Source organism: Canis lupus, chromosome 6 (genome assembly GCF_011100685.1).
Source record: "Canis lupus familiaris isolate Mischka breed German Shepherd chromosome 6, alternate assembly UU_Cfam_GSD_1.0, whole genome shotgun sequence".
Classification (NCBI taxonomy): Eukaryota; Metazoa; Chordata; class Mammalia; order Carnivora; family Canidae; genus Canis; species Canis lupus.
The window spans coordinates 37,224,490-37,251,418 of record NC_049227.1 but is presented as its reverse complement, the minus strand read 5'-3'; the positions used below and the strand labels follow the sequence as shown (position 1 = coordinate 37,251,418).

The 26,929-nt window shown below is 46.8% G+C and overlaps 1 protein-coding gene, 1 long non-coding RNA gene and 1 other non-coding gene across 5 annotated transcripts in view; 1 reads left to right on the top strand and 2 right to left on the bottom strand.

Moving 5' to 3' along the window:
* Positions 1-26,929, top strand: part of DNAJA3 (DnaJ heat shock protein family (Hsp40) member A3) — a 46,445-nt gene that overhangs the window by 9,261 nt on the left and 10,255 nt on the right. The window contains exons 3-12 of one of the 3 annotated variants that reach the window (XM_038540544.1): positions 2,111-2,194; positions 3,098-3,298; positions 4,555-4,707; positions 12,476-12,623; positions 13,694-13,758; positions 15,273-15,401; positions 15,893-16,008; positions 17,394-17,491; positions 23,326-23,441; positions 24,036-25,270. In XM_038540544.1, the coding sequence (XP_038396472.1) occupies positions 2,111-2,194; positions 3,098-3,298; positions 4,555-4,707; positions 12,476-12,623; positions 13,694-13,758; positions 15,273-15,401; positions 15,893-16,008; positions 17,394-17,491; positions 23,326-23,429 (1,098 nt within the window). In that variant the 3' untranslated portion in view covers positions 23,430-23,441; positions 24,036-25,270. Of the gene's footprint in view, positions 1-2,110; positions 2,195-3,097; positions 3,299-4,554; positions 4,708-12,475; positions 12,624-13,693; positions 13,759-15,272; positions 15,402-15,892; positions 16,009-17,393; positions 17,492-23,325; positions 23,442-24,035; positions 25,271-26,929 lie in introns of those variants that run through there. The other 2 variants (XM_038540545.1, XM_038540546.1) reach the window with 2 other exon arrangements.
* On the bottom strand, positions 5,462-5,566 carry LOC119872395. Its single transcript, XR_005361488.1, has one exon. It is a non-coding gene; the product is annotated as a U6 spliceosomal RNA (small nuclear RNA).
* LOC111096310 lies at positions 25,258-26,559 on the bottom strand. The gene is made up of 2 exons (XR_005360931.1): positions 25,755-26,559; positions 25,258-25,489 (listed from the first exon to the last, which is right to left on the bottom strand). It is a non-coding gene; the product is annotated as an uncharacterized LOC111096310 (long non-coding RNA).

Below are 26,929 nucleotides of genomic sequence, written 5' to 3'. Positions count from 1 at the left end.
AGGGAGAAGCAGGCTCCATGCAAGGAGCCCGACACAGGACTCGATCCGGGAATCCAGGATCACACCCTGAGCCAAAGGCAGACATTCAACCACTGAGCCAACCAGGCGTCCCCCCGCCCCTTTTTTTTTTTAATTGTGGTGGCTGTTTAAAAAAAATTTTTAAAGATTTATTTATTTATTTATGAATGAATGAATGATAGAAAGAGAGAGAGGCAGAGACACAGGAGGAGGGAGAAGCAGGCTCCATGCCGGGAGCCTGACATGGGACTTGATCCCGGGACTCCAGGATTGTGCCCTGGGCCAAAGGCAGGTGCTAAACCTCTGAGCCACCCAGCAGGGATCCCCTGTTTAAAAATTAATTAAAATGTACCCAAGCCCCTTTGAAAGCATATGAATCTCACATGATCATGTTTGTGTAAAATGAGACTGTTGTGTGTTGTGGTTGTACTTGTGTTTCCAGCATGGCCCTGTGATGTCTCCTAGTACTTTCTTGAATTTGAACCCTTTTGGGTCCTCATTTGGCACTTGGAGCCATGAATCCATTGTGTCTTCACTTGGCACAAATGTGCTGTTTACACATGATACCTCCCCTCGTTCCTTTCACCAAATCCATGGACACAGTACTTGTGGGCTCTGAGCTTTAATGCTTTGATGCTCTGTTTCACAGTCATCGTTCTGATAATTTTTTTTTAAAGATTTTATTTATTCATAGACACAGAGAGAGAGAGAGAGAGGCAGAGACACAGGGAGAGGGGGAAGCAGGCTCCATGCAGGGAGCCCAATGTGGGACTTGATCCCGAGTCTCCAGGATCACACCCAAGGCTGCAGGCGGCGCCAAACCGCTGCGCCACCAGGGCTGCCCGATAATTTTGGTTTTGGCTCTTCATTGAAAATTTAAACCTCCTGTCAGAACTTCTTAGATGCTCCCACCTCCTAAATATGTCCTCTGCTCCCTTCTGTGTTCTGATAATAGCTGATGTTGAATGTTACCATGTGCCACAACTTGTGCTCATTTTAGAATATGTGTTAATCTCATTTTATCCCTGCCAGTACCCTATGAAGTAGGTACCACTATTGTCATTTTACAGATGAGGAAGTTGTACTTAGTGACATTCTGCCAAAGGCCCCAGGGCTGGCGGACAGTGGATCTCGGCTCTCAGACCCTAAGGCCCTGCGCTTAACTTCCGGCACCCTGACTACAGCTGGCTGCTGGCAGTGTCAGAGCCACGTGGCTTCTCCACTCAGCTTTAGAATTCTGGGTGCCTCCTTTCCTCACATGAGGGGCCTGCAGGAAGCCAGACTTAGAAGGCGTCAGTAGCCTCAGCAAACACAGTGAACTGCCTACAATGTGCACAGCATTGCTCAGAGCAGCCGAAGGTCACCTTAGTTTTACAGCGGCTCAGCACACCTGTATGCTCTGGACAGCCAGGCGAGTTTTTTAATATTTAAACCTGTGTTTTGAACAGGCAGTATATTTCCTTTGTTCAGATTTTGAAAAGTACGAAGCAGTATTCAGTGGAAAGTCTCTCTGCTTTCCTTTTATTTATATCCCTCCTATTGCAATTAGTGTTACCTGTTTATTGTGTGTTCTTCCAGACTAGTTTATACAGCAGGTACATCTATTCTTTTAGTTTCTTCTCTTTTTACATAGATGGTAGTGCATCAGATACAGTTTTACACTGTTTTCATAAAGGTTCCCAACCTCTAAAGAATCAGTTTTTTTTTGTTAGACTGTTGTGGTTGAAAAATGTGTATATATCTCAGATTTGAAGAGACAGTTATATTGAAGTCTTAAACCTTGTTTTAAGAATTGTTGGTCGCAGGCAGCCTGGGTGGCTCAGTGGTTTAGTGCCACCTTCAGCCCAGGGTGTGATCCTGGAGACCTGGGATCAAGTCCCACGTCGGGCTCCCTGCATGGAGCCTGCTTCTCCCTCTGCCTGTGTCTCTGCCTCTCTCTATCTCTCTCATGAATAAATAAATAAAATCTTAAAAAAAAGAATCGGTCGCAAAATCTTAACTGCTATAAAAGAGGCGAGATTGTGACTATTGCTTGGGGTCCGGTGTTAGTAATCATTGTGTGTCCATAATAATTTACCATTTTCTCCTTTAGCTGGCCAAGAAATACCACCCGGACACAAATAAGGACGATCCCAAAGCCAAGGAGAAGTTCTCCCAGCTGGCAGAAGCCTACGAGGTAATGTGACCTACCTGTGTGTACAGCTGCCATCATTCAGCCACTTGTGTGGATCAGAGTGTGTGGCACAGGGTGGCTCAACACCAGATAACCTCAGTGAAGAAAAGATTCCCAGTCTCCCACTAGATCTCATTGGCATCTCAGTAGAAAACAGGATCTAGGGCAGCCCCGGATGGCTTGGCGGTTTAGCGCTGCTTTCAGCCCAGGGTGTGATCCTGGAGACCTGGGATCGAGTCCCATGTCGGGCTCCCTGCATGGAGCCTGCTTCTCCCTCTGCCTGTGTCTCTGCCTCTCTCTCTCTCTGTGTCTCTCATGAATAAATAAAGTAAAATCTTAAAAAAAAAAAAAAAAAAAGAAAACAGGATCTAATAATCTGCAGTAACAGAGCTCCCAGGTCATTTTAATTTATAGCTGGGTCTGGGAGCTCCCAGTTGGATTAATTAATCCTACCCTTATTTGATGACCCTCTGACCTAGGGCATCACTGTCTCATGGGGCTGGTGGGTGTTGTAAAATTAGAAGGCTGACTTTGAGGAATTTGAAATGTAATCAGAGGGATGAAGCACACACTTCTGGATGACTGCTAAGCCATTCCAGAGTGCCCTTCTTCCCAGACTTCAAGCATCTGAGGGGTTCAGGATACGTATTGTGTACCTGTCCTTTGTGTGTGTGTGCTCATCCCCTGAGCCGTTTGGGAATAAGTCACTGACCTCTTTAGTCTTCAGTCCTCCAGTGTGTATTTTCTAAGAACAAGAACTTTCTTTTGCATAACCACAGTGCATTTGTCAAAACCAGGAAATCTAATGTTGATACAATACCCTTATCTCTACCTGGTGTGCACCTGTGTCTGTATTCTGGGCTTTGGGAGATTCGGGAGTGCTTGACTCCTGGGCCTTTCCGGTAGGTGCTGAGTGACGAAGTGAAGAGGAAGCAGTATGATGCATACGGCTCTGCTGGCTTTGATCCTGGGGCCGGCAGCTCCGGACAGAGCTACTGGAAGGGAGGCCCCACTGTCGACCCAGAGGAGCTCTTCAGGAAGATCTTTGGGGAGTTCTCATCATCTTCTTTTGGAGATTTCCAGAGTGTATTCAATCAACCTCAGGAGGTAAGTTCCTTGTTTTGAAGAATCATTCACATTTTAGCTGCTCAGCATGAGGCAAACAGATTTTAGCAGTTTCTTTTTCTCAAAAAGTATAGCAGCTTCAGTGGAATGATCTGGAGGCTGCCATTTCGGTAGGAAATAATTCTATTATCATTTTTAAAATTATTTTAAGAAAAACCATGTAGGTAATATGTATAGATCCGTTTTAACTATATTTTTATAGTTGCTTAATTAGCCTAAGGCTAAGGGTCTTAGAGTCCATGAATAAGGCATAAGTATTTTACCTTCAGCCTGCTTCATTATTCTAGGAGAGCTCAATCCAGTAGGGAGACACGCCACATATTTATTTCCTAATAAGATGATTAGAGTTGAAGACGATTTGGGAGATACTGTATGATTTAAGTTACAATTGTGGATGTTTTCAGCTGTCTTTAAGGACTGTCCAAATACGTTTGTTGAAAGGCATATTTTCACTTAAACATTCTTTCTTAAAAATCCTGAGGAGTAGGGGGCAGAATCAGTGGAGTCCCACCCACTCTTACTAGGCAGAGTATGGGTAGGTAAAATAGTTCAAAAGTAAAGTAACTGAGTGAAGGGATGAATAGGTGGAATCCAGAGGATTTTTAGTGAAATTTCATAGTGAAAGTACTCTGATTTTATAACCATGGATATTTGTTCAGACTCCTAGGATATATACCACCAAGGGTGGACCTTAATGTAATCTATGGGCTTTGGATGATTATGATGTGTCCATATAGGTTCACCCTTGATTTAAAAAAATGTACATTCCAGTGAGTAATGCTGATAATGGAAGAGGCTGTGCATGTGTGGGACAGGGTAGGGGGTGTGTGGATGACCTCTGTGCCTCCTTCTCAATTTTGTAAAGATAAAACTGCCTTGGGGATCCCTGGGTGGCGCAGCAGTTTGGCGCCTGCCTTTGGCCCAGGGCGCGATCCTGGGGACCTGGGATCGAGTCCCACGTCGGGTTCCCGGTGCATGGAGCCTGCTTCTCCCTCTGCCTGTGTCTCTGCCTCTCTCTCTCTCTCTCTCTCTCTCTCTCTCTCTCTCTGTGTGACTATCATAAATAAATAAAAATTAAAAAAAAAAAGATAAAACTGCCTTAAAAAATAAAGTCTGCCTTAAAAGAAAAATTAGAATAATTGGAAACTACTGACCGTTGCCTTCCTTTACTTTTAAAGTAAGGATCACTTTGGTAATTATCAAAAGAAAGATGTCAGGCTGTCCTCTGATTTCTTTAGTACATCATGGAGTTGACGTTTAATCAAGCTGCCAAGGGGGTCAACAAGGAGTTCACTGTGAACATCACTGACACCTGCGAGCGCTGTGACGGCAAAGGGAATGAGCCTGGCACCAAGATGCAGAATTGCCACTACTGTGGTGGCTCCGGCATGGTAAGAGCAAGTCAGAGTCCCACCCCCACCCCTCCCCTGGGGTCTCTCACCTCTGGCCCGCCTACACCCCTCGCCATCCTTTTTTCTCTGCTTCCATGGATAGTTACCCGGCAGTAATTAGTGCTCTGAGAGTCCGTAACTAGTGGGACTATTTTATTTATATCCTTCTTTTTCCATGAGTGCTCTGTCTTGGCCAGCGATCCTGTGCTATCTTCTCTGAAATACGCTTTGGGATATTTTGGCAATTTGGAATCATAATGGGGAGAGAGAGGCTAAAATTTTGCTTGCTGTATAATCATTTTTTCTTTTATGTTTTGGTAAATTTTTTTATATATTATAGACTTACAGAACAGTATAAAGAGTCACTCCCTTACTTCTTACCCAGATCACCAATTGTTAATATTGTGTCCCATTTGCTTTGTCATCTGTGTTGTGTATTTTCAAAGAACAGGAATGTTCTCTTATTTAACTCCAGTACAGTTGTCGAATGAGGAGATTTGGGCAGTCTGGGTGGCTCAGCGGTTTAGCGCCGCCTTCAGCCCAGGGCGTGATCCTGGAGACCCGGGATCGAGTCCCACGTTGGGCTCCCTGCATGGAGCCTGCCTCTCCCTCTGCCTCTCTTTCTCTCTGTGTCTCTCATGAGTAAATAAATAAAATTAAAAAAAAATTATTTAAAAAAATGAGATTTAATGTTGATATAATAACATAATGTTGATATAATACCATTATCACATTTTTTCTTCTTTCTTTTTTTAAAAATATGGAACGCTTCACGAATTTGCATGTTATCCTTGTGTAGGGGCCATGCTAACTATATTGTTCCAATTTTTGTATATGTACTAAATACTAAATTTAGTACATATACTAAAGGCAAACACTCAAATTTTTTTCAATTGTCCTTATAGTGTCCTTTTTTTCCTGGTCCAGGATCCAATTGGGATCTTGCATCATATTTGGTTGTCATATCTTGTGTCTCCTTTAATCTCAAATAGTTTCTCAGCTTTTCTTTTTCTTTGTGACTTTGACAGTTTTAGGACTATAGGTTAGCTATTTTGGAGAATGCCCCTTATTTGGGGGTTCATCTGATATTTTCTCATGATAAGATTCAGATTACATGTTTTTTCCTTAAGATTTTAGGGACACCTGGGTGGCTCAGCCGTTTAGCGTCTGCCTTTGGTCCAGGGCGTGATCCCGCAGTCTCGGGATCAAGTCCCACGTCAGGCTCTCTACATGAAACCTGCTTCTCCTCCCTCTGCTTGTGTCTCTGCCTTCTTTTTTGTGTGTGTGTGTTTCTCATGAAAAAATAAATAAAATCTTTAAAAAAAAATAAAAATAAAAGATTTTATTTCGTCATGAGAGACAGAGAGAGGCAGAGACACAGGCAGAGGGAGAAGCAGGCTCCATGTAGGGACCCCGACATGGGACTTGATCCCAGGTCTCCAGGATCACGCACTGGGCTGAAGGTGGCGTTAAACTGCTGAGCCACCCACGCTGCCCTAGATTACGTGTTTTTGGTGAAACACCATGTCCCTTTCTGGTGGATCATGTCAGGAGTCATAAGGTGTCAGTTTGTCTTGTTAGTGGTGATGTGACATTTGATCACTAGTAATTAGTTATGGTGGTGTCCATCAGGTTTCTTAGTAAATTAGTAAAGTTACTAATTTTCTCTTTGAAATTAGGAAGTTGTTTTGAGGTACCCTAACACTCTATAAATACCGGGTTCCTCATCAAACTTTCACCCAATAGTTGTGGGATCCATTGATCTTTCTTGACAGTTAGTTATTATTGGACAGTTGCAAGATGGTAATTTTCTGATCCCAGCATCCCTCTACTTTTATGAGTTGACATTCTCCTGAAAGGAAGCACTTTCTCTTCTCCATTTATGTATTTACTATTTATTTATAGCAGTGTGAACTTATGTATTTTTATTTTATTCACTGGGCTATAATCAGTTTACTTACTGCTTTCAGTATTCAGGTTGTTCTTGGCCTGTGGAGTCCCTTTTAGCTGGCTTGTGTATACTTTTGACAGGTCCCCATCATTCTTTGAGCACTTCCTATTACAGTAAGATGTTCTAGACTCAACTTGTGCTTTTCCTGCCACAGGAGGGAAGACCTGGTTAATTTTAGTGTCTCCTGGGATTTATAAACTAAGACCTGTGCTCTGGGTTTGCTCACCATGTCTGAGGTTTTGCTCCTTCTATGCCCTCCCACATACTAGGCGAGGGGAAAATGTGTGCGTGCCTGTGTGTGTGCAAGCACGTGTGCATGCACATGTATATATCCCCATATCTGTACTTCTTTTCATATTATTCACATACACACCTATCCCTCCACCTGCCATTGCTCTGACAAACCAGTGAGTTCAACCTGATAATTCCACTTCCAGCCCAACACCACAAAGTTCGTCTAGTTTTCTGCCTTGAAATCTTTTTCTGATGAAGAGAAGTCTGGCTTTGATTATCTGCAGTATATTTACTCATTTGCTCAACCCTGTAACACAAAAAGTAGTTGCAGAATTGTCACTCAGACAACTGTGAAGAATAGTCCTAGTTACTGGAATTTGACATTTAGAAATCTTTTCATTTTTTGATTGAAGGTATATAGTTAAAATACTCCAGAGTTAATTGAGTCACTTGTTTCTCTTCCTCTTCACTATGATTATATCTCTATATATTTAGTTATAGTCAGGTTTTCATTGATTATGATTATATTCCATTAAGATGGATTCCTGTTCAAGGGATCTGAGAAGTTCACTACCACCCACCTTTAAAATCGGTCATTGTGGGCACCCAGGTGGCTCAGCGGTTTAGTGCCGCCTTCGGCCCAGGGTTGGATCTCTGCCTCTCTCTCTCTCTCTCTCTCTCTCTCTCTCTCATTAATAAATAAAATCTTAAAAAAAAAATCGGTCATTGTGTATGTATGCTAGTGTGGGACAGAAGTTGTCTTTGAGTACAGAAAAGTTGTTAAAAAGTAAAAGTCCCTGATAATCTCACCCACTCTACCAATTTTAAGTTTGTTTTTCTCCAGTTGTTGACTAGGAACATCATGTTGATTAGGAACGTCATTTTGGCGAGGCACCTGGGTGGCTCAGTTAGTTGGGCATTCAACTCTTGATTTCATCTCAGGTCACAGGTGCAGGGTCCTGTGATTGAGCCCTACTTTGGGCTCCGTGCTCAGCAGGGAGTCTGCTTGAGATTCTCTCTCCCTCTGCTTCTCTCCCCACTCAAGCATGCATGCACACAAGCTCTCTCTCTCTTTCTCCAAAATAAATAATTAAAAAAAGGAATGTCATTTTTGTTTCATGTTGGTTTTCAAATAGGTAATGTATGCAAACCATTAAAAATTCAGTGGGTACAAATTGTAAATAGTGTGAAATAAGTGTCTCTCCCATTCTCAGCTGTTAACCTTTGTGTTTCCACTCCTCAGAAGCATCCCCTGTCCTCCTATATGCATGCAGGCACACACACTTTTTTTTTTTTATAAGTTTTTTTTTTTTTAATTTATTTATTCAGAGAGAGAGACTGAGAGGCAGAGACACAGGCAGAGGGAGAAGCGGGCTCCATGCAGGGAGCCCGATGCGGGACTCGATCCCGGGTCTGCAGGATCAGACCCCGGGCCGCAGGCGGTGCTAAACCGCTGCGCCACCGGGGAGGCCCCTTTTTTTTTTTTTTTTAAATAGAATACAGAAAGTATAGAATACAGAAAGTAGAATACAGTTAGCTCTGTTTGTACTTTAGTATTTTGTTTCTCCTTCCCAGTATATTTGGCAAACACTGCATACACAGCTGCCCTGGTCTGCATGGCTACAGCACTCCTTCACAGATGTGCCGTCATTTACCTAGCCAGGCCCCCATTGATGTGCACTCAGAGTGCCCTCATCTTGTGCTGGTATAGACACTGAGTACCTCTGCATGGCTTGATTTCTCATGTTTATTTTGCATTTGTCAAGTGTGAGGGTGAACATCTTGAAGATGTTGAGGGCCAGTTTTCCTTTATGTCTGTTCAGTCTTTTCCTTCTCACTGGCTAATTGATCTTATTCTGAGGCATTTGTAGAAGCTCTTTATGAATTGAGTAAGTTAGTTCTTCATCAATGATTTGAATTGTGTTTTCTAATTTGTCATATGATTTTTTTAAAAGATTTTATTTATTTATTCATGAGAGGCAGAGACATAGGCAGAGGGAGGAGAAGCAGTCTCCATGCAGGAGCTGGATGTGGGACTTGATCCCGGAACTCTGGGATCACATCCTGAGCAAAAGGTAGACACTGAACTGAGCCACCCAGGCGTCCCTTGTCATGATCTTTTAATGATTTTACTGGTATGTGTGTAATTTTCAACAGTTGAGGATCATACATGCAGTTTTTCCTCACTTTTCATGTATTGTAAGTATTTTTCCATGATTTTGAATATTTCTAAACATTATTTTTGATGGCCAGGTAAGAGTCCACTGATGAGTGTATCCAAAGTTTTACCTGCAAATACTCCTGTTGAGAAAAGGACCAGCTTGTAGCTCAGTGTGCAGTTGAACAGACAGTCCTCCAGAGGGCGCTTTTGGGGAACGCGTGCATTCCTGTGGCTACAGCGTTGGGAGCTAAGTTCCTGCCACTGGTTCGTTTCTCTCCCACTTCTAAGGTCCTTTCTCCAGTGCCCTGAATTGCTGTAACTTCTTTTTAAAAAATTTCTTCTGAAGAGATTGAGATAAGGTAGTAAAGCTGAAGTGTATTTCTTTCAAAACGTGATGTTTAAGACTAGGAAAAAATATTTGCAACCCGTTTGTTAAAGGATTAGTATTCCTAATATGTAAAGAGCTCATTTAGAGTAATGGGGGAAAGACCAGCAGCTCATCAGGAAAACTGTTTGGTGAACATCTCTCACCAGCAGTCAAGAGAACTGCAAGTGGAAATAAGAATATGCTTTTGGCTTGCCCTCCAGAGTGACAGGCATTTCAAAGATGGGCGCAGTCTGTGCCAACGAACCTGTGGGACATGAGCGTGTACACACCTTGACAGTGGAAGTGGAAAGCACTCTTGCTTTTGGGAGTGGCAGTTGGAAGAGCTATTAGGACCTCATGTGTGCATCTCTGTGGGGAGCTACCCGATAGATCACATTCATGACATAACGTGTACAGGGTGTCCCTTGCAGTCTCGTCTATAATAGTGAAGTGTCAGTGACCACCAGGAGTGAGTTGTCTGAAAAATTGTGGTGCATCCAGGTAACGGGATGCCGTACACTGGTGAGAAATGCTTTCTGAGATCATTTAATTATAAAAACCAAAACAAACGCTTTAGCACCATGTGTGTAGTGCTGCCTTGGGTGACTGAAAACTCGTAATGTATAAATAGATGGCTTACAGTGTGTGTCCAGATAAAGTGGGATACACAAGGATATCACCATAGCCATGCCTCTAAGGTGGGCACTTGGAGCAACTAGGGGTCAGGAGTTGGGGGAAGACACTTAACTTTTCACTGTACCTCCTTTTTTTACTTTAGAATTTTGTACCATGTGCAAGTAAATACAACACATAAGTTTTTAAATATGATGCAATTTAAATTTAAAAAATTTAAACGGGATCCCTGGGTGGCGCAGCGGTTTGGCGCCTGCCTTTGGCCCAGGCGTGATCCTGGAGACCCAGGATCGAGTCCCACGTCGGGCTCCCGGTGCATGGAGCCCGCTTCTCCCTCTGCCTGTGTCTCTGCCTCTCTCTCTGTCTCTGTGTAACTATCATAAATAATAAATAAAAATTTAAAAAAATTTAAACATAATAACTATTTGTCCCAGAAATTCTACCTTTGGGGATCTGTCTTAAAGTAGAGGCATCAGACCTAGTGGGTGTATGTGTAGAGGTTTTTTTCTGTAGCATTGAAACATAAGTATTATTTTTAAAGATTTTTATTTTTTGAGGGGGGAGGGGAGAGTGCATACGCACAACAGCACCAGAGCAGGGAGGGGGAGAAGTAGATTCCCTGCTGATCAAGGAGCCCCACGCAGGGGCAGCCCGGGTGGCTCAGCGGTTTAGCACCGCCTTCAGCCCGGGGTGTGATCCTGGAGACCCCGGATCGAGTCCCATGTCAGGCTCCCTGCATGGAGCCTGCTTCTTCCTCTGCCTGTGTCTGTGCTTCTCTCTCTGTGTGTGTCTCTCATGAATAAATAAAATCTTAAAAAAGTGGGGGGGATCCCTGGGTGTCTCAGCAGTTAGCGCCTGCCTTTGGCCCAGGGCGTGATCCTGGAGACCCGGGATCAAGTCCCACGTCAGGCTCCCGGCATGGAGCCTGCTTCTCCCTCTTCCTGTGTCTCTGCTTCTCTCTCTCTCTCTCTCTCTCTCTCTCTCTCTCTCTCTGTCTATCATAAATAAGTAAATCTTTAAAAAAAAAGAAAAAAAAAGGAAAAATAAAAAATAAAATAAATAAAATAAAAAGGAGCCCTATCCAGGGCTCAAACCCAGAACCTGGGGATTATGACCTGAGCCAAAGGCAGATGCTTCACCAACTGAGCCACCCAAGTGCCCCTTGAAACATAAGTATTAAGATGGAAAAAGAAATCTATATATATGTATCTGCCTGGAGGAATGGTCATGATGTATCATTAAAATGAAAAGTTGGGGCAGCCCTGGTGGCTTAGTGGTTTAGCACGACCTTCAGCCCAGGGTGTAATCCTGGAGACCCGGATCGAGTCCCACATCAGGCTCCCTGCATGGAGCCTGCTTCTTCCTCTACCTGTGCCTCTGCCTCTCTCTCTCTTTGTGTCTCCACGAATAAATAAATAAAATATTAAAAAAAAATAAGATGAAAAGTTGCAGAACAGTATGTATAATATAGTCTCATAATGAAATTTCCACCTTGAAAGAAACCTTTTTTTGTGGAGACAGATCGAGTTGTAGAAAGTATCTCTCAAACTGAACTTGGGAGTCCAGGCAGGGAGAGATTAATGACATTTTCCTTATGTATTTCTGTCTTTTGATTTGCCACAACAAGCATGTATTTGATAATGTAAAAAAAAAAAACAGTAGAAAGACATTAGGTTAAACAAAAAAGTAACCAGTTTTTCATTCATAGTGCCATGTAAGGAGCTGGTGAGAGAGGCCACAACCCCTAACCACCTGCTGTGGGAGGGGCTGGGGGCTGGGAGGCTCCTGAAGGATGGGGGTGCACAGGGAGAGAAAGGGAGGAGCAGCATGAGCAGCACCAGTGCCAGCGAAGGGGGCTTTGTGCCTCCTTGCTCCCGGGGCACCAGTGCTGGGGGCCGGGGGCAGTGGGGAGGACCCTGGCCAGGTCATTGGTTAGCCCAGCCTGGCTCTTCCCATTTGGCCATGAGGGTACAGTGAGGTCCGTGCGACTCCCCCCTTGGACAGGGCAGTAGTGACCTCGGAGACCAGATGGGCTGCTCTGGGTTCAGGGATTACACCCAGTTGTCACTCTCCTCTCTGTTTTCTCAGCTGTCACTATCGCAATGAAGAGGGGCAGTACTCTTTTTAAGATGTATTTGCTCAGCTCCCGGGGGTTTCAGGAACCTCTGCAGAGAGGCACTATGTCATTTTCCAGGCATATACAGTCAGCTTGGTGATTTGGAGTTCAGAAGTCAGTGTGCTCCAGAAGAGCAGATTGACAGTCTGAGCCCCCGCCCCTGTGCTCTCAGGTGGCGTGTTTTGTGCCTGTTCACACACAACGTGAGTCTGATGAGCTGTTTCCCTGCTGTACGTTGTGCCACCAGAGGCTTGGCCATTAGTTTACCTGTATGCTTAAGGGTTTCATTTTTCTTCTCTTTATCAGGAAACCATAAATACAGGCCCTTTTGTGATGCGCTCCACATGTCGGAGATGTGGGGGTCGAGGCTCCATCATCACGTCCCCCTGCGTGGTGTGCAGAGGAGCAGGACAAGCCAAGCAGAAGAAGAAAGTGATGATACCCGTACCTGCCGGTTGGTCCTGGGCTCTTCCACAAACCAGGGGCTGGGAGAGCTGAGGCCCTGGTTTCCTTGTCATTGGGCTCTTGTGGTTAAGGGACTCAGCCCCCAACTGGAGGGCGTGCTAGGATCTCCTTGGATTTTCCTCTTTGCACTAGTTTTCCTTACAGTCTACCCTCGCATGCCACATTTTGCAGAAATGACCTGGCATGCCTCCCCTGTTTCTTCGTGGCGCTCCTCCACCTTCAGTGGACGAGGCCAGCGTCGTTCCCCACTGCCAGCCCAGTCTGCACCCCACTTCTCCTCCTGGCCCCGACGGCAGCCTGTGACTGCTCTCCCAAGCTGGCTTTCTCCATGCATGGAGCCTGCTTCTTCCTCTGCCTGTGGGCAGAAGTAATCACGTCACTCACCCTGAAAGCCATGTGGTGACTCCTGGCGCAAAGAAATGCCTCCAGTCTCAGCCCCAGCTGGCGTCTTCAGCCTCCCTTCTTGTTAGTCTCCCCTGGTTGCCTTCCTGACTTTGTTGTAGCTCCTTGAACAGGCTGTAATGCCTTCCAGGACAGAGCCTCGGCATATGCCACTCCGTGTCTGAAGCTCGCTTTCCACCTTCTTTTCAGAGGCTGACCTCTCAGAGCTCCCAGCTCGAGTGTCACTTCCCCAGGGCAGCCGTAGAATATCTGTGTCCTTTCCTTCTGAGAATGTGTCCCTCTTCGCAATGATGTGTTTGTTAGTGTAATTATTTGGTCAATAACTGTCTCCTCTACCAGACTCTGAACTCCCCAAGAGACTACAAGGACTGGTAGGAGCAGGGGTCCAGGAAACTTGGGTAAATGAATAGAACGTGCTTTTGTTTGGTTATCAGTTACTGTATTTGCACCTTGGAAGGGTTATACTTATTGGATGTGCTGTGGATAATTGTGTTGCTCATTAACAGGCATGAGTAAAAAACAAAACAAAACAAAACAAAACAAAAAAAACAGGCATGAGTAAGGAAGTCAGTGGTTTGTACATGGATCTAGGGCAGAAAATTCTTTGGGAGGTCCCGAAATAATTCTCCCCTTTTGAACTTTTGTTCTTCCTTCTAGGAGTCGAGGATGGGCAGACTGTACGGATGCCTGTAGGAAAAAGGGAAATTTTCATCACATTCAGGGTAGGTGCTGTGCTTGTACAGCCTCTCTGCGGCCCTTGCCTTCCGGGAGGGGATACGGCTCAGTCTTCTCGTTGGACAGAAGTTGCACTTCATGGGAGCCTGTCTGGCCATCTGTTTCTAAGGGCAACAGTGGCCAACTCTGTGGGGTTGTTAAACACCTGTCACGTTAAACCTTTGTGCTGGGTCTGGACAGAACAACATTCCCACGAAAATATAGAACACCTTTCCTCGTGTTTTTAATTTACATATTGAATTGTTTGTGGGGATAGCAAGTGCCAGAGGTACAGTTTTATATACTGTGTGCAGGGACAGACTAGTTTACTGATACGGGGGGATTGTGAGGGAGGGAGTGCCCTTTGCCTGCAGCCCCTCCAGGTACATCCCTAAGGAGAAAGCCACACAGGTGCAGCAAGCGGAAATCACAGGCTGCAAGCAAGATACCTTCACTCATAATAGCAAGACTCTGATAGAAGCCTGCTGCCCTGGGAGAAGAGCGTAGCTGAGTGAACCACATGATGGCCAGAGTGCCTCAGAGCAGTCAGAGGAAGAAAGCAGAGCCACATGTGTCATGTGTCAGCATGACACATTTCGAGACTCCTCAGTTGCCAGTGAGGGAAAGAAAGCAGATTGCAAGCAGATGCAGGGAGGAAGCCTGTCTGTACACAGCTTACATATGAGATGGTGTTACGTGTTATTTGAGGACAAGTGTGTATATGTGGGAATGGTAACTACTACATCCAGCATGGCAGTCACTGGAGGAGCCGGGACCCTTCACCATGTCCTGATGTCTTGTTACCTCAGCTGGGTTGTGGGCACTCTGTGTGTGTGTGATGTTATTTGCCTGTTCATGTGTATGTGAAATATCGCATAATGTAAACAAAGATAAAAATACTGTAAAGTGTGAATTGCTAGACCAGGGGATCAAAACAAAGGCAGCCTGCTAGAAGTCAGGCTTTATGACGGGCTCAGTAGGGGCTCCAGACCCCAACCCCAAGTGATAATAGACAAGAACACAAGGAGGGGACATCACTGCAAGGCAGGGAGTGTCTTTGAAACCCAAAGGGTAGATCATTCCAGCATTGCCTGACTGTCTTGAGGGAGTTTGTACCAAATATATGTTTGGAAAATAAACTGTTTGCCTTTGTAGAAGTACTAGTCTGTTTCTTCAAACCTTCCAGTAGAGTAAGATTTTTGTTGTTAATGTTCAAAAAGCCGATTTTACTTTTTTGTCAGTTGGAAGGCTTGATCTGAGACTGACACTCTTGCATCGCAGTATAGAAATGGATCTGTGATAGATCCATTACAGTATAGAAATGATGTGTAATTGTTGGAGCTGGGGTCCTGTCCTGCTTCTTTGGTCAGAATACATTCTCTCTCGGTACTATGCTCTTCACACAGAAGCAGTGTAACCATGATGCATGCCAGGGCCTGTGCCCAGGCTGCTGAGATGTGGGACTGTTGTCCAGTCTCAGGACTTCTCTGTGCATAACTGTATCTCTCCTGCTTGGCCCTAGGTGCAGAAAAGCCCTGTGTTCCGGAGGGACGGTGCAGACATCCACTCCGACCTCTTTATTTCCATAGCTCAGGCTATTCTTGGAGGGACAGCCAGAGCGCAGGGCCTGTACGAGACAATTAACGTGACGGTAAGAGGGCAAGGATATCTTTGCCAGTCTTGCACTTCATTGCTTTTTTCTGAAATGGGGTTGAGAAGTGGCCAGAAACTTTGAACAAGCAGCATGTTGGGGACTCAAAGGTCTGGGGGAGGTAGGAAGAAGGTCAGGCCATTCCTTGGGTTCACACCACAGACTGGGCCTTGACTGTGAAATTGCTAGGGAAGGCAATCCTGGGTCGTGTCTACTCCTCTGTGGGCACCAGGCAGTATGCGCCTGTCCCTGTCTTGGCTTTGCCTCCTCCCAGCTCTTGCTCTTCATGCTCCCTTTCTCCTCCTTGTGGGCTCACCTCCCCAAACTGCCCACAAGTCCCCTTCACAGGCTCCGCTTTAGGTGGACTTGGGTTTAGCCGGTTTGTATAGAAACCTGAATGGCAGTTTTTGCCTAGGAGTAAGTGTGTAGTGAAATGTTTCTATTTGAGCAACTGGAGACCAAGGCAAACCACAGATTTCCTTTCTTTATAGATACCCCCTGGGATTCAGTCAGACCAGAAGATTCGGATGAGTGGGAAGGGCATCCCTCGGATTAACAGCTACGGCTATGGAGATCACTACATTCACATCAAGATAAGAGTTCCAAAGTGCGTGCCCACGTAGCCATGGTGAGGTCCGCCCGATCTCCGCACCTTCCCCACCCAGCAGGACCCAGTTGAGGGCTTTTTTACCTGCCAGGCCCTGTGCTGAGCCCCCCCGGCCTGGGCCTGCTGTCTGCTGCTGTGAGCACTGAGGCTTGTGCACGCTTGTGGTACTTCCTCCCTCTAGTCAGGTGTGTCCTGCCGAGTGCCCCCTTGCAGATTGGGCATAATAAAAAGTCAATCTCGTTAGCTGCTAGGAAATTGAGTAATACATAGGGCACACGTAGCTGTAGCCGCTGCTGTTGTTGTTATTTCTGCTCTCAAGGCACTGGGGCTCTGCTGGGAGAGACAGATCTGTGACTGAATCATGGCACATGATGTCTGTGTCATCTGGGAGAAAGGTCCGAGCGGAGTGCTGTGCGTCCGACCCTACTGGGCAGGACCGGCTTTCCAACACTCCGTTTAGTTAACTTCCTACATAGAATGTTTGTAAGAGCCCCTCCCCCCTTTAAAGTAAACTATTTAGCATTTATGAAAGCTGTTTAAAAACAACTTAGAGTGGGGTGCCTGGATGGCACAGTCAGTGAAGCATCTGCCTTTGACTCTGGTCATGATCCCAGGGTCCTGGGATTGAGCCCTGTGTCAGGTTCTCTGCTCAGTGGGGAGCCTGTTTCTCCCTCTCCCTCTCAGCTGCCCCTGCTTGTGCTTTCTCGCTATCAAATAAAATCTTTAAAAAACAAAAAAACTTAGTGTATTTTAGGAACTTTTCTTCTTTCCTAACATTGTGTTAGTTTTCAGGTGTACAACGATTCAGTAATCTGATAGATTATATGGTACTCACCTTGATGAGCATAGTTTCCATTTTCTTTTTCTTAAGATTTTATTTATTTGAGAGAGAGTGAGCATGAGGAAGGAAGGGCAGAGGGAGAAGCAGGCTCCCTGCTGAGCAGGGATCCTGACTTGGGGCTCAATCTCAGGACTCTGGGATCATGACTTGAGCCAAAGGCAGACGCTTAACTGACTGAGCCACCTAGGCGTCCCAGTTTCCATTTTCTTGATTGAAACTTTGAGGATAGGGATACCTGGGTGGCTCAGTGGTTGAGTGTCTGCCTTCTGCTCAGGGGTGATCCCAGAGTTCCGGGATCAAGTCCCACATCAGGCTCCCTGCGAGGAGCCTGCCTCTCCTTCTGCCTGTGTCTCTCATGAATAAATAAATAAAATCTTAAGGAAAAAAAAGAAAAGAAACTGTGAGAGTATGGCTCTTAGTCTCAGGGTGTGTGTGCCTGCCAAGTCAGGGGCCCCACATTTCCCACATACTGATAGACGAAATGGCCAAGCCCATCATTTAAAGCGCTGCCTTGAGGAAACACTCAACTGTGTTTGGTCCACAGGAGACTGACAAGCCGGCAGCAGAGCCTGATCCTAAGCTATGCCGAAGATGAGACCGATGTGGAGGGGACGGTGAATGGTGTCACCAACACAAGCACGGGTAAGATGACATGGTGGCATGTAGAAGTCCTCTCAGTCCTTGGAGGACGCACAGTTCAGAAACATGTTGGGGTTTCCACATGGTGGGGGGCGTGGTAGAAAGAGGGGACCTGTGAGCTAGGAAGAGCTGAATGCCAACCGTTCCAGAGTAAAGCCACCCTAATTTACTCTGTGTGTGCTGAGGTCAGGAGGTCAGAGAGCACTAGCATGCCTCCAGCCAGAGAGCAGCTATATGTCTCCAAGAGCTGCTCTTAGAGTTCGAGTTCTATCCATGGTTCTGCCACCTGCCTTGTGACCTTGGGTACATCCTGGTAAGACACTCATTGTAGCAGCTTGAGAAGATGGATCTGTAGGCTTTCTGCAGTCCTGACCCAGAATGCCTCACTGAGACCTCAGAGCATGTTGTAAACAGTATAAAAAGTCTATCACATGACCATAGATCTGCCTGTGTTCAGCAGGTCTGACTCTGAATTTGTCTGGCCATGAGCAAATGCCTCATTCACCCAGATCTCCAGTGTCATGCTCTATCTGGGACTGTATTTACATATTAGTGATTTGATTTCAAAATGCCAGCAGGCAGGAGCTTTGGTGATGGACACCATGGCCGTGGCACCTCTTCCTGTGGGAGGTGGGGGTGCACTGCAAAAGAGATGCTGGTCCGTTGTTGGTCGGGCTCCTGCTCGAGTGGGGACAGGCTGTGTGGATGCACTGGCTTCAGCTGCCCATGCTTCCTCCTCGTTGCCTTGTTGTGTTTTTGTTTGGGTCCCATGTCCTCAGAGCCTGAATGGTCAGTTGAAGCAGGTGGTAGGAGTTTCCCAGTGAGGTAGAGGGCTTGGTCTGGGAGCCCAGGTTTGGCGGTCCCAGCAATAACAGCCTCTGCATAGAATTTGTTGAGCTGCGTGGAGTCCAGAGACTAAGTCCACTGTGTAAATGCAGCTACCACAACTCCTGTCTGTAGCCTGACCAAACGTGGAATGGTTTGGTGCCTGGACTTTTATATTCTTGAACTAAAACCAAGTGGGACTAGCTCTTTCATGTAGTTCCACTTGTGCTCCTCTACCGTCTTCCTGGACTGCAAATGTTCCAAGTTACCTAGCATGGGAGACTTGCTTTACAGACACCCCAGCTTTCCTCCTCTCCCCACGTACAGAGGAGCTTGACATCTGCCTGAGTGAGCCTACGGAGGTGACGTAGGTCTCGTTCACTATATTAGAACACTGGTGTTTTTGTAAACTCCTTTCTGGTAGTTTAAATTGAGAGTTGTCCTTCTGACCCTCGTGATTTTCTCGGTTCTTTGTCCTGGTAGCTAGTTCCCTTTCCTTTTGTTTAGCCAGGATTTATTGGGAACCTCTTGTGTGTCAGACACTTTGCTACTTCTTCCTTTTAAATTTCTGTTGACATAATTTTGCTGAGTGTAGCTTAACTTTAATATATGCATTGAATACATTTCTGAAAGTTGTTTATGGGATCCCTGGGTGGCGCAGCGGTTTGGCGCCTGCCTTTGGCCCAGGGCGCGATCCTGGAGACCCGGGATCGAATCCCACATCGGGCTCTCGGTGCATGGAGCCTGCTTCTCCCTCTGCCTGTGTCTCTGCCTCTCTCTCTCTCTCTGTGTGTGACTATCATAAATAAATAAAAATTAAAAAAAAAAATTAAAAAAAAAAAATGAAAGTTGTTTATACGGTAAAGTAGGTATGCCAAATTATTTTTCCTTTCCCACTCACTTTCATTGTTATTTCAGAGTTGTATTCCAGTGGGAAAATTGCCTCCCATCCATAAATTTTTATTTATTTTTATTTTTAAAAGTATTTTATTTATTCATTTGGGACAGAGAGAAAAAGAGCGAGTGCATGCACAAGCGCGGCGGGGTGGGGGGAGCGGGGGGTTGCTGACAAGAGTCATTACAGATAAAATTCCTGGGCATCTTTGCTTTCCTTAGGGGAAGGGGCACCTGGAAGGCATTTGGGATAGATACAATTACACAGGAAACTGACCTGAAGTTTTGGGGGGATTTGATGTCTCTTGCTTATTTTTGGTCCCTGATGCAGCTGGTGAAAACCTTAATGGCTGGCCCTAGCTTATCTCCCAGCCTGTGATCTAGAAAGTCCAGAAAGACACAGTGTGCTTAGGGACTCTCAGTGCTTAGGGCTAAGCAGCAAGACATGAGGAATCAGGGCACTCTGATGCTACTGCGGGACTTTTTGAGTTAAAGGCAGAGTGGTTCATTGTGTTTCTGGGTCATCGTTAGTTCTTGGTGACAACACACATACATCCATTTAACTGTAGGGGTAGAAACCAGTCCCGGAGCTCAGTATTTGGGGATCCCGCTCAGTATTTGGGGATCCCACCTGCTGTTTGTCTTCTCTGGTGTAGTTGATGGTGTTGACCTTTACAGAGGGTGGAGGCAGAAGAAGATGAAGGGAAAGACATTTTAATATAACGAGAGGTACTCTGCTGACTCAGCTGTGTGTGTAGACAGGGAGTCAGGCTGTGAGTATAGACCTGCACCTCCACCTGTAGGGTGACCTGGTCCTCAGAAATCAGATCCTGGAGTCCTGTTGGCCTCTGTTTCTTCAAACATAAGTTCATTTAGTGTCCGTCATGTGTTAAGAGGTGCCGTGCAGAGACAAGGCCCCTGCCTTCATCTGTTTACAAATAACGGGAGAAGATGGCAAGCACTGAACTCTAGATACATGCCAGACCCTCCTCATAACACTAGGAGTTTGTGCCCATGGAGAAAACACTTTGGCCCAAAAACATGGCACATATTCATGGGATGAGTATTACCTATTATTCTTCTCCTGGCATCACCTTACAAACAGCCATCAGGCAGTTCCGACTTGGAATCCCTGCCTGTACTAAGCTGACATGTTTCTTCTCTGAATCCCTCTGCACTAAGCTGACATGTTTCTTCTCTGAATCCCTCAGCACCTCATATAGCACCTGGTGCAAGGCTGGCTCACAGTAAAGGTTGGCTGAGTTTTTTTTAATTCATTTTCCTAACCATCGGATGGGAGATGCTTTGAGAGGGATGGGAGTTGTAGGCCTGTCTCAGGAAAGAGACCTATGGCCTCGGGTTTGGCCTCTGTGTGTGTCGGCTGAGCAGCCATCTGGCTGTGGTCACTTCTGAAGGTGTAGACTTGGAAATGCTTGTGTAGTACCCATTCGGCCAGAGTGGGCTTCTACCACGGGCATTTCCTCTCTATTCTGAAGGCAAAACTCACATACTGGCTGTGTTTGAAGAAGCTTTGGAAGCAAAGTGTCCATGTTTGTATCCCATCCTAAAACCTAAATGCACCTGAATGTCCCTCCTCCTGCCCCGGGCAAGAAAAGCAGCGTATTGATAGACTTTGTGATCTTTGTGCATAGTTTATTCCTGACATTTGGTTCAGAATTTTATTTTTTATTTTTTTTAATTTATTTTTTTTTAAGATTTATTTATTTGTTTATTCATGGAGACAGAGAGAATGAGAGAGAGAGGCAGAGAACACAGGCAGAGGGAGAAGCAGGCTCCATGCTGGGAGCCCGATGTGGTACTTGATCCCGGGTCTCCGGGATCATGCCCTGGACGGAAGGCGGCGCTAAACCAATGAGCCACCTGGGCTGCCCTGGTTCAGAATTTTAAATTCAGTGCTTATATCCTTTGATACCCCTGCCAGTAAACCTTCTTCCTGAGGGAGACCGTAGTCCTTTTATCCAAATTTAAAATAGAGTCAAGGGGACACCTGGGTGGCTCAGTGGTTGAGTGCCTGCCTTTGGCCCAGGGCATGATCCTGGAGTCCCAGGATCGAGTGCTGCATCGGGCTCCCTCCATGGAGCCTGTTTCTCCCTCTGCCTGTGTCTTTGCCCCTCTCTCTCTGTGTGTGTGTGTGTCTCTCATGAATAAATAAATAAAAGCTTTAAAAAAATAAAATAGAGATGAGAGGGTGTTCCTGGTAGTAGGGGGTGAGAATTTCTAGGTGTGTCTGTTTTGTAGTTTTATTTTTTTGTTGTGAACCATGAACCAGTTAATGAGGTACTTATTCTGGGGACTTTGGCCACCTTAGCTCAAATACCTGTCGCCCTGGTGCATAACTGCTTCCTGCCTTCTAGGTGATGAAGACAGCAGAGTTGGGGGAGGAGGGTGACAGCAATCCAAGTGTTTCTGTGCCCTATCATGACTGGTAGCTAACAGCTTGGGTTCTGATGTCTGCTGATACAGGGCCCCTCTCTGCTGTTGTTATCTGTAAAGCCTTATGTAAATCACTTCCCCTCCCCAGGCCTCAGCAGTAGCATCTGTAAGTTGGGAATGATAACTGCACCCATCATAGGGTGATCATGTAGGGAAGGCATCTGACACGGTACTTGGCAGAAGCTCCATCAGCTCTAACTCATAATGACGGTGCACACATGCAAAGATTTGTTATCCTGAACAAGAACATGATGAAATTCAGCATTTGTGCTCTCCTTTGTGTCTGAGGAGGCCTGTGAGTGAAGGGAAATTTCTGGTTTATGGGTTGCTGTGGAGCAACTTACTTAAGTTTTTGTTACTTAAGTCTTTATGTAAGAACGGGATGTGAAGGACTAAGGGAAGGCACACATGGCCTTGTCATCTATGGAAGTGGGCACCTTTGCTATGGTGATTGTGCAGTGCCCAGGTCCTTCACTGGGAGCCCTGGGAGTCGGGGATCAACCTGGGTATCTTGGCTTTGGTGATTGCTCAGACCTTGGTTAGCACATCTTGTTTGGGCCCACTGTTCTCTCTCTGAAGACATTCTGGAGCTTTGAGGCCGTGCCAGGTCCACAGGACTACCCAGGGGGCTGAACCTGGGATGACTTTACCCACCCCTGTTCGGGGTCTGGTACCCAGAGCTTTGGCCTCTTACTGACTGAGATCTTGGGGACCATGACCATTATTACTGTGCTATGTGCTGTACTTTGCATATGCATCCTAGCATGTTAACAACGTGCCCTGCAATTTAAAATACTGAGTACTGGTGTGTAGTCTAGCTCGTGGCAGAAGCTTGTCCTGCCTCCCTAGTGTTTGGCAGATCTTGAAAAGGATGTGTTTATGAAGCAGACTTGATCTCCATAGTCTTTGCCTGGAGAGCAGCTTCCCTTTGTCCAGAGCATCTGGGCTCAGATGGTCTTAATGTGGAGGCTGCCCACTGACATCCAGGGTCCCCCACTATCATTGTTACAGGTTAGAAGAAGCGCACATGACATGGGATTCCACAAGGTGGCGAGTCCCCTCCCTGAATATCCCAGAGATGTTAGGTGCACACGTATGGAGCATGGAAGCTGATTAGTTGGTCTTGGCATGTGTTCTTCACCTTCTTACAGTCATTAAGAGCTTGGGTTCTGGACCCGTCTCTTTGGGTTTGAACTCTGTTCTCCCTCCCACCTGCCAGCTGTGTAACCTTAGGCAAACTACCTAACATCTCTGCATTCGTGTTTTGTGTTTTTTACTTTTTTAATCTGTGAAATATACTGGTAAAGGATTGAATGAACTACCGTGAAATCTGTGTGGCTTGGCCTGGAAGGCATCTGGCACTTGGCAGTTGTGACAGTTGTTACAATAGAGATAGCTGGTCATCGTCCCTCTCTCTGTCTTGTTGCCCTGTTGTGGACCAGTGACTCGAGGAGCAGTTGGGACACTATAGCACCAAGTGGCCTGTTTGCTTCAGTCACAGGCCTGAAGCCAGCCTGGGAGTGGTCCCTTCCCTCTCAGGGTGGTGCTTGGTGGCTTCTGGAGCCACCAGCCTCTGGGTGGCCAGGTGTGGGGAGGTGGGGCCAGGGATGGGACTCCTGGAGGTGGCGCCCTTGACCCCAGTTCTTTCTGCTGTTTGTGCCCAGGTGGCAGGACCATGGATAGCTCCGCAAGAGGCAAGGCTAGGCCTGAGGCTGGGGAGGACAAGGAGGGATTCCTTTCCAAACTTAAGAAAATGTTTACCTCCTGATACCCAGCCGAGGTAGGAAAACCCTGAGGTTTCTTCCCCTTTGCTTCCTGGTGAACTAATCCCTGTTTTCCCTCATTTTAACAAACATTGTACCCCCCCTTCCCCTACTCCCAGGCTTGGAAGAGGTGCCAGTCTGGGTGTGGCGCATCTGGCTCCACTCAGGACCAGGCCTCCCGGTCCATGCAGATGCCCGCCTCAGGGCAAGGTGGCAGCGTCAGCCGGCAGTGCTGGGCCCAACCAAACCGCCTTCTGTCCACTTCCTAGAGAGCTTACACAGGGGGCTGCCTCACAGCCCTCCTTCTACCAGCTTCCAGGGGACTGCGGCCCACAGTGGTGGGAACCAGGCTACTCATGGTCATAGAGGGCAAGTCGTAGCAGAGCACCCCAATCTTCTAACTCATGGCCTGCCTGGGAGGCTTAGGGTCACCTCAGGGCTGCTGGGAGTCACACTTGCTCACTGTGGTGTTGGACTGGATTTTACTTGTTCTGGTCCCTGGTGACTGGGACCCCTGATGCAGCTTCTTCCCAGGGATGACAAAGGCTCACCCACAGGGCGTCTTCATCCTGGGATGGTAGTGAAACGTAACCACTTGTGTCTTGGCTCAGGAAAACGGTCCACTGGAAACTAGGCTGGGAGCAGCAGCCCCTCCTCGTGGCCAGGGCACCGGAAGGATTCCAGAACAGCAGCACTGAGCCCCTGCCTGCAGAGGCCCTGGACTGCCTTGGCAACAGCGAAACCATGTGACAACACACCTCCCCATGGAGTGGTCATGGGGGACAGCCCCTGGCAGTACGGTGTGGCGCACAGGAGGGGTGGTGGAAGCTTCCTGTCTGTGGGTAGGTACCTAGGCCTCTTCTGGCTCAGGCAGAGTAAAACAACTGGACACTTCTTGCAGAGCTAAAACTCTAATTTGGACTCAAATATGGAGATCTTAGTTAAAGAATTAAAGGCCATGCTTACAGCTTAAAAATGAAGCCTTAAGCTACACTGAGTCATGAACTGATTAATTTCCCTCTCAGCAAACCTCCGGGAGGTTCTGGAATATTCGCCTTCCCTGCCAGGTTGTCTTTTTGAGGAACCTGGGGCCTGCACGCCCCATTGCATCATCCATCCCTCAGCAGGGATACCCTCTCCTCTTCCTGGAGGCTAATTCCCAAAGATCCCAAGCAGCTGAGACATCGGCATCTTGGGGGCTGCAGAGGCATGTACTAAGGGCCTTCTTGGAGATGCCATTCCTGCCCATGTGGGCCATGATCCTTATCAGGATGGATGGTCCTTGCTTCTACCCTGTATGGAGTGGCCTCTCGTACCTGACGGTTGAGTTCTGTTGTTCTAAGCCAGGCATTGAATGGGGCTCCTGCCTTTCTGCTGGACCACAGGTGGTCACAGCTGCAGCCTGGGCCCAGCAGGCTACCAGCTTGTTAACCCAGAGCCCTCCCCCCTCTGCCTGCCAGGGGCTTGGTTCTCACCACCCACCCTGTTGACCTCTGTTTTCAGAAGTGTGTGTAAATTATTCACTGCTGAGAATCATTGTCTTTTGTATAAATGTTTGTTCAGAAAAGGAAAGCACAGTCTGAACAGTTGAAAGGTTCACCGTCCAGCCAGAGTAAAACACACTGTCCCCCCAGCCTCAGCTTGTAGGATGTGCGGGCTCCATGTGTTTCCAGATCCTTCCACTGTGGTAAGACAGGCTAATGGAGAAAACTTAGGAATGGTTTCCTTTTTGTTTTCCTTCATAATTTACTAAAATAAAGCATCTATAACTGTCTGATCTAAGAATGTAAAATGATTCCATATTGATGTAAATAAGATTACTGCAAAAAGATATTTAAAGCATAAATTGTGGTCATTTTTTTCTTTGAAATTTCAGAGTTCAAACCACTTTCTACAGGGGACTTAGCAGTGGAGTTGCTGGTGTTCATCCACAGACAAGGCTGTCCCACATCACTGTTGGCCTTCCTGGGGCTGGCTGGAGACTTGGCTGGCCTTGTCCAGAGTCCTACCAGCCCAGGAGCACGTGCACACGGGTGGCTGGGTGGTGCTCTGACAAGCCCAGATCCTAGAGCAGGGAGTATTTGGGCAGGGGTGAGCATTAACATTTTAGCTCATTGTAGTTTAGTCAGGGCTCCCAGCTGAAGGCTGTCTCACAAAAGCCCCCTTGGCACAGCAGGAGTGGCCCTGAGCACAAAGGTCAGACCCATCCCCAGGCTCTGGGCTGAGCAGTGAGCTGTGGGAGCATTTCCTGGGTTGGGCAAAGAGGTTGGGAAGAGCTGGTGGGCACAGAGAGGCTCCATGGTAACTTTCTACGGGTTTCAGATACTTACTGGTTTACCAGAAGGAGCCGGGCACTGTCCCAGATCCCAGGTACAGCAAGGAGCTGGGAAGTGTCTCATGACAGCTGAAGTTTTCTTCCTGGAGAAGTCAAGTCCTTTTCCTGTTCTGTCTTTTAAAAGCAGAAGTGTAGAGGAAGACCTTGAAAGAGAAATGTGGTTTTCTTGCTAGCGAGACACAGTTACTGGGATACCAGGCGTCCTGCCCTTGGTGGTCTGAAGGTGGCAGTGCAACAACCTAGAAATCAAGTCCCACTCAAGGTTTGGATTTGGCTTCGTGGCTCTGGAGGCATTTGTCACCAGACTTTGCAACCTCTGAGTTGAGGCTGGAGCATGAGGTGAGGCATTCAAAAATATAGAAAAGTAACTCAGCCCCTGAGCCTTGGGGACTGAGGAGTGGAAAGGTAGGTGGGTAGGAAAGGCACAGTCACGTGTGGGTGAGGCTGACCTGGGCAGCAGAGTGTGGCTCCATCCCACTGGCAGGTCTCTGCTCCGGTTTTGTTTCCCACCTGAGCTGTTCTCCTGAGCCCTTTGGGTTTAGATGGACTTGAGTGCTTCCTTCCCCACCCCACCTCAGAGATGACAATCCTTTCCACTCCCCCAAGCTTCTTGGCTACCCAAGTGTCTAGAGATTGCCCTGCCCTCGCTTTGCTTTCTTCCTCACTGGGGCCTGTTGCTGAAATATGTGGACACTCGTAGTAGCTCTTGCACAAGGGCTCCTAGTGTTTTAGCACTAGGAAAGCTGTATTTTGTACCTTTTATTTATTTTTAAAAGATGTTAGGGGTAGCCCCGATAGCTCAGCAGTTTAGCCCCGCCTTCAGCCCAGGGTGTGAACCTGGAGACCCAAGATCCAGTCCCGCGTCGGGTTCCCTGCATGGAGCCTGCTTCTCCCTCTGCCTCTGCCTGTGTCTTTCTCTCTGTGTCTCTCATGAATAAATAAATAAAATCTTAAAAAAAAAAAAAAAAAAGATTTTAAGTAATCACTACAGCCACGGTGAGGCTTGAACTCAAAACCCTGAGATCAAGAGTTGCACATTCTACCAACTGAGGCAGCCAGGTGCCCTATATCTTTCAGCCAGAAGTTATCCTCGTTAAGGGTCACAGGTGAGCCAGCAGCAACTTTACATAAAGCCAATGGGCCCTGACCTGCTTCCCCAGTGCCCAGGAG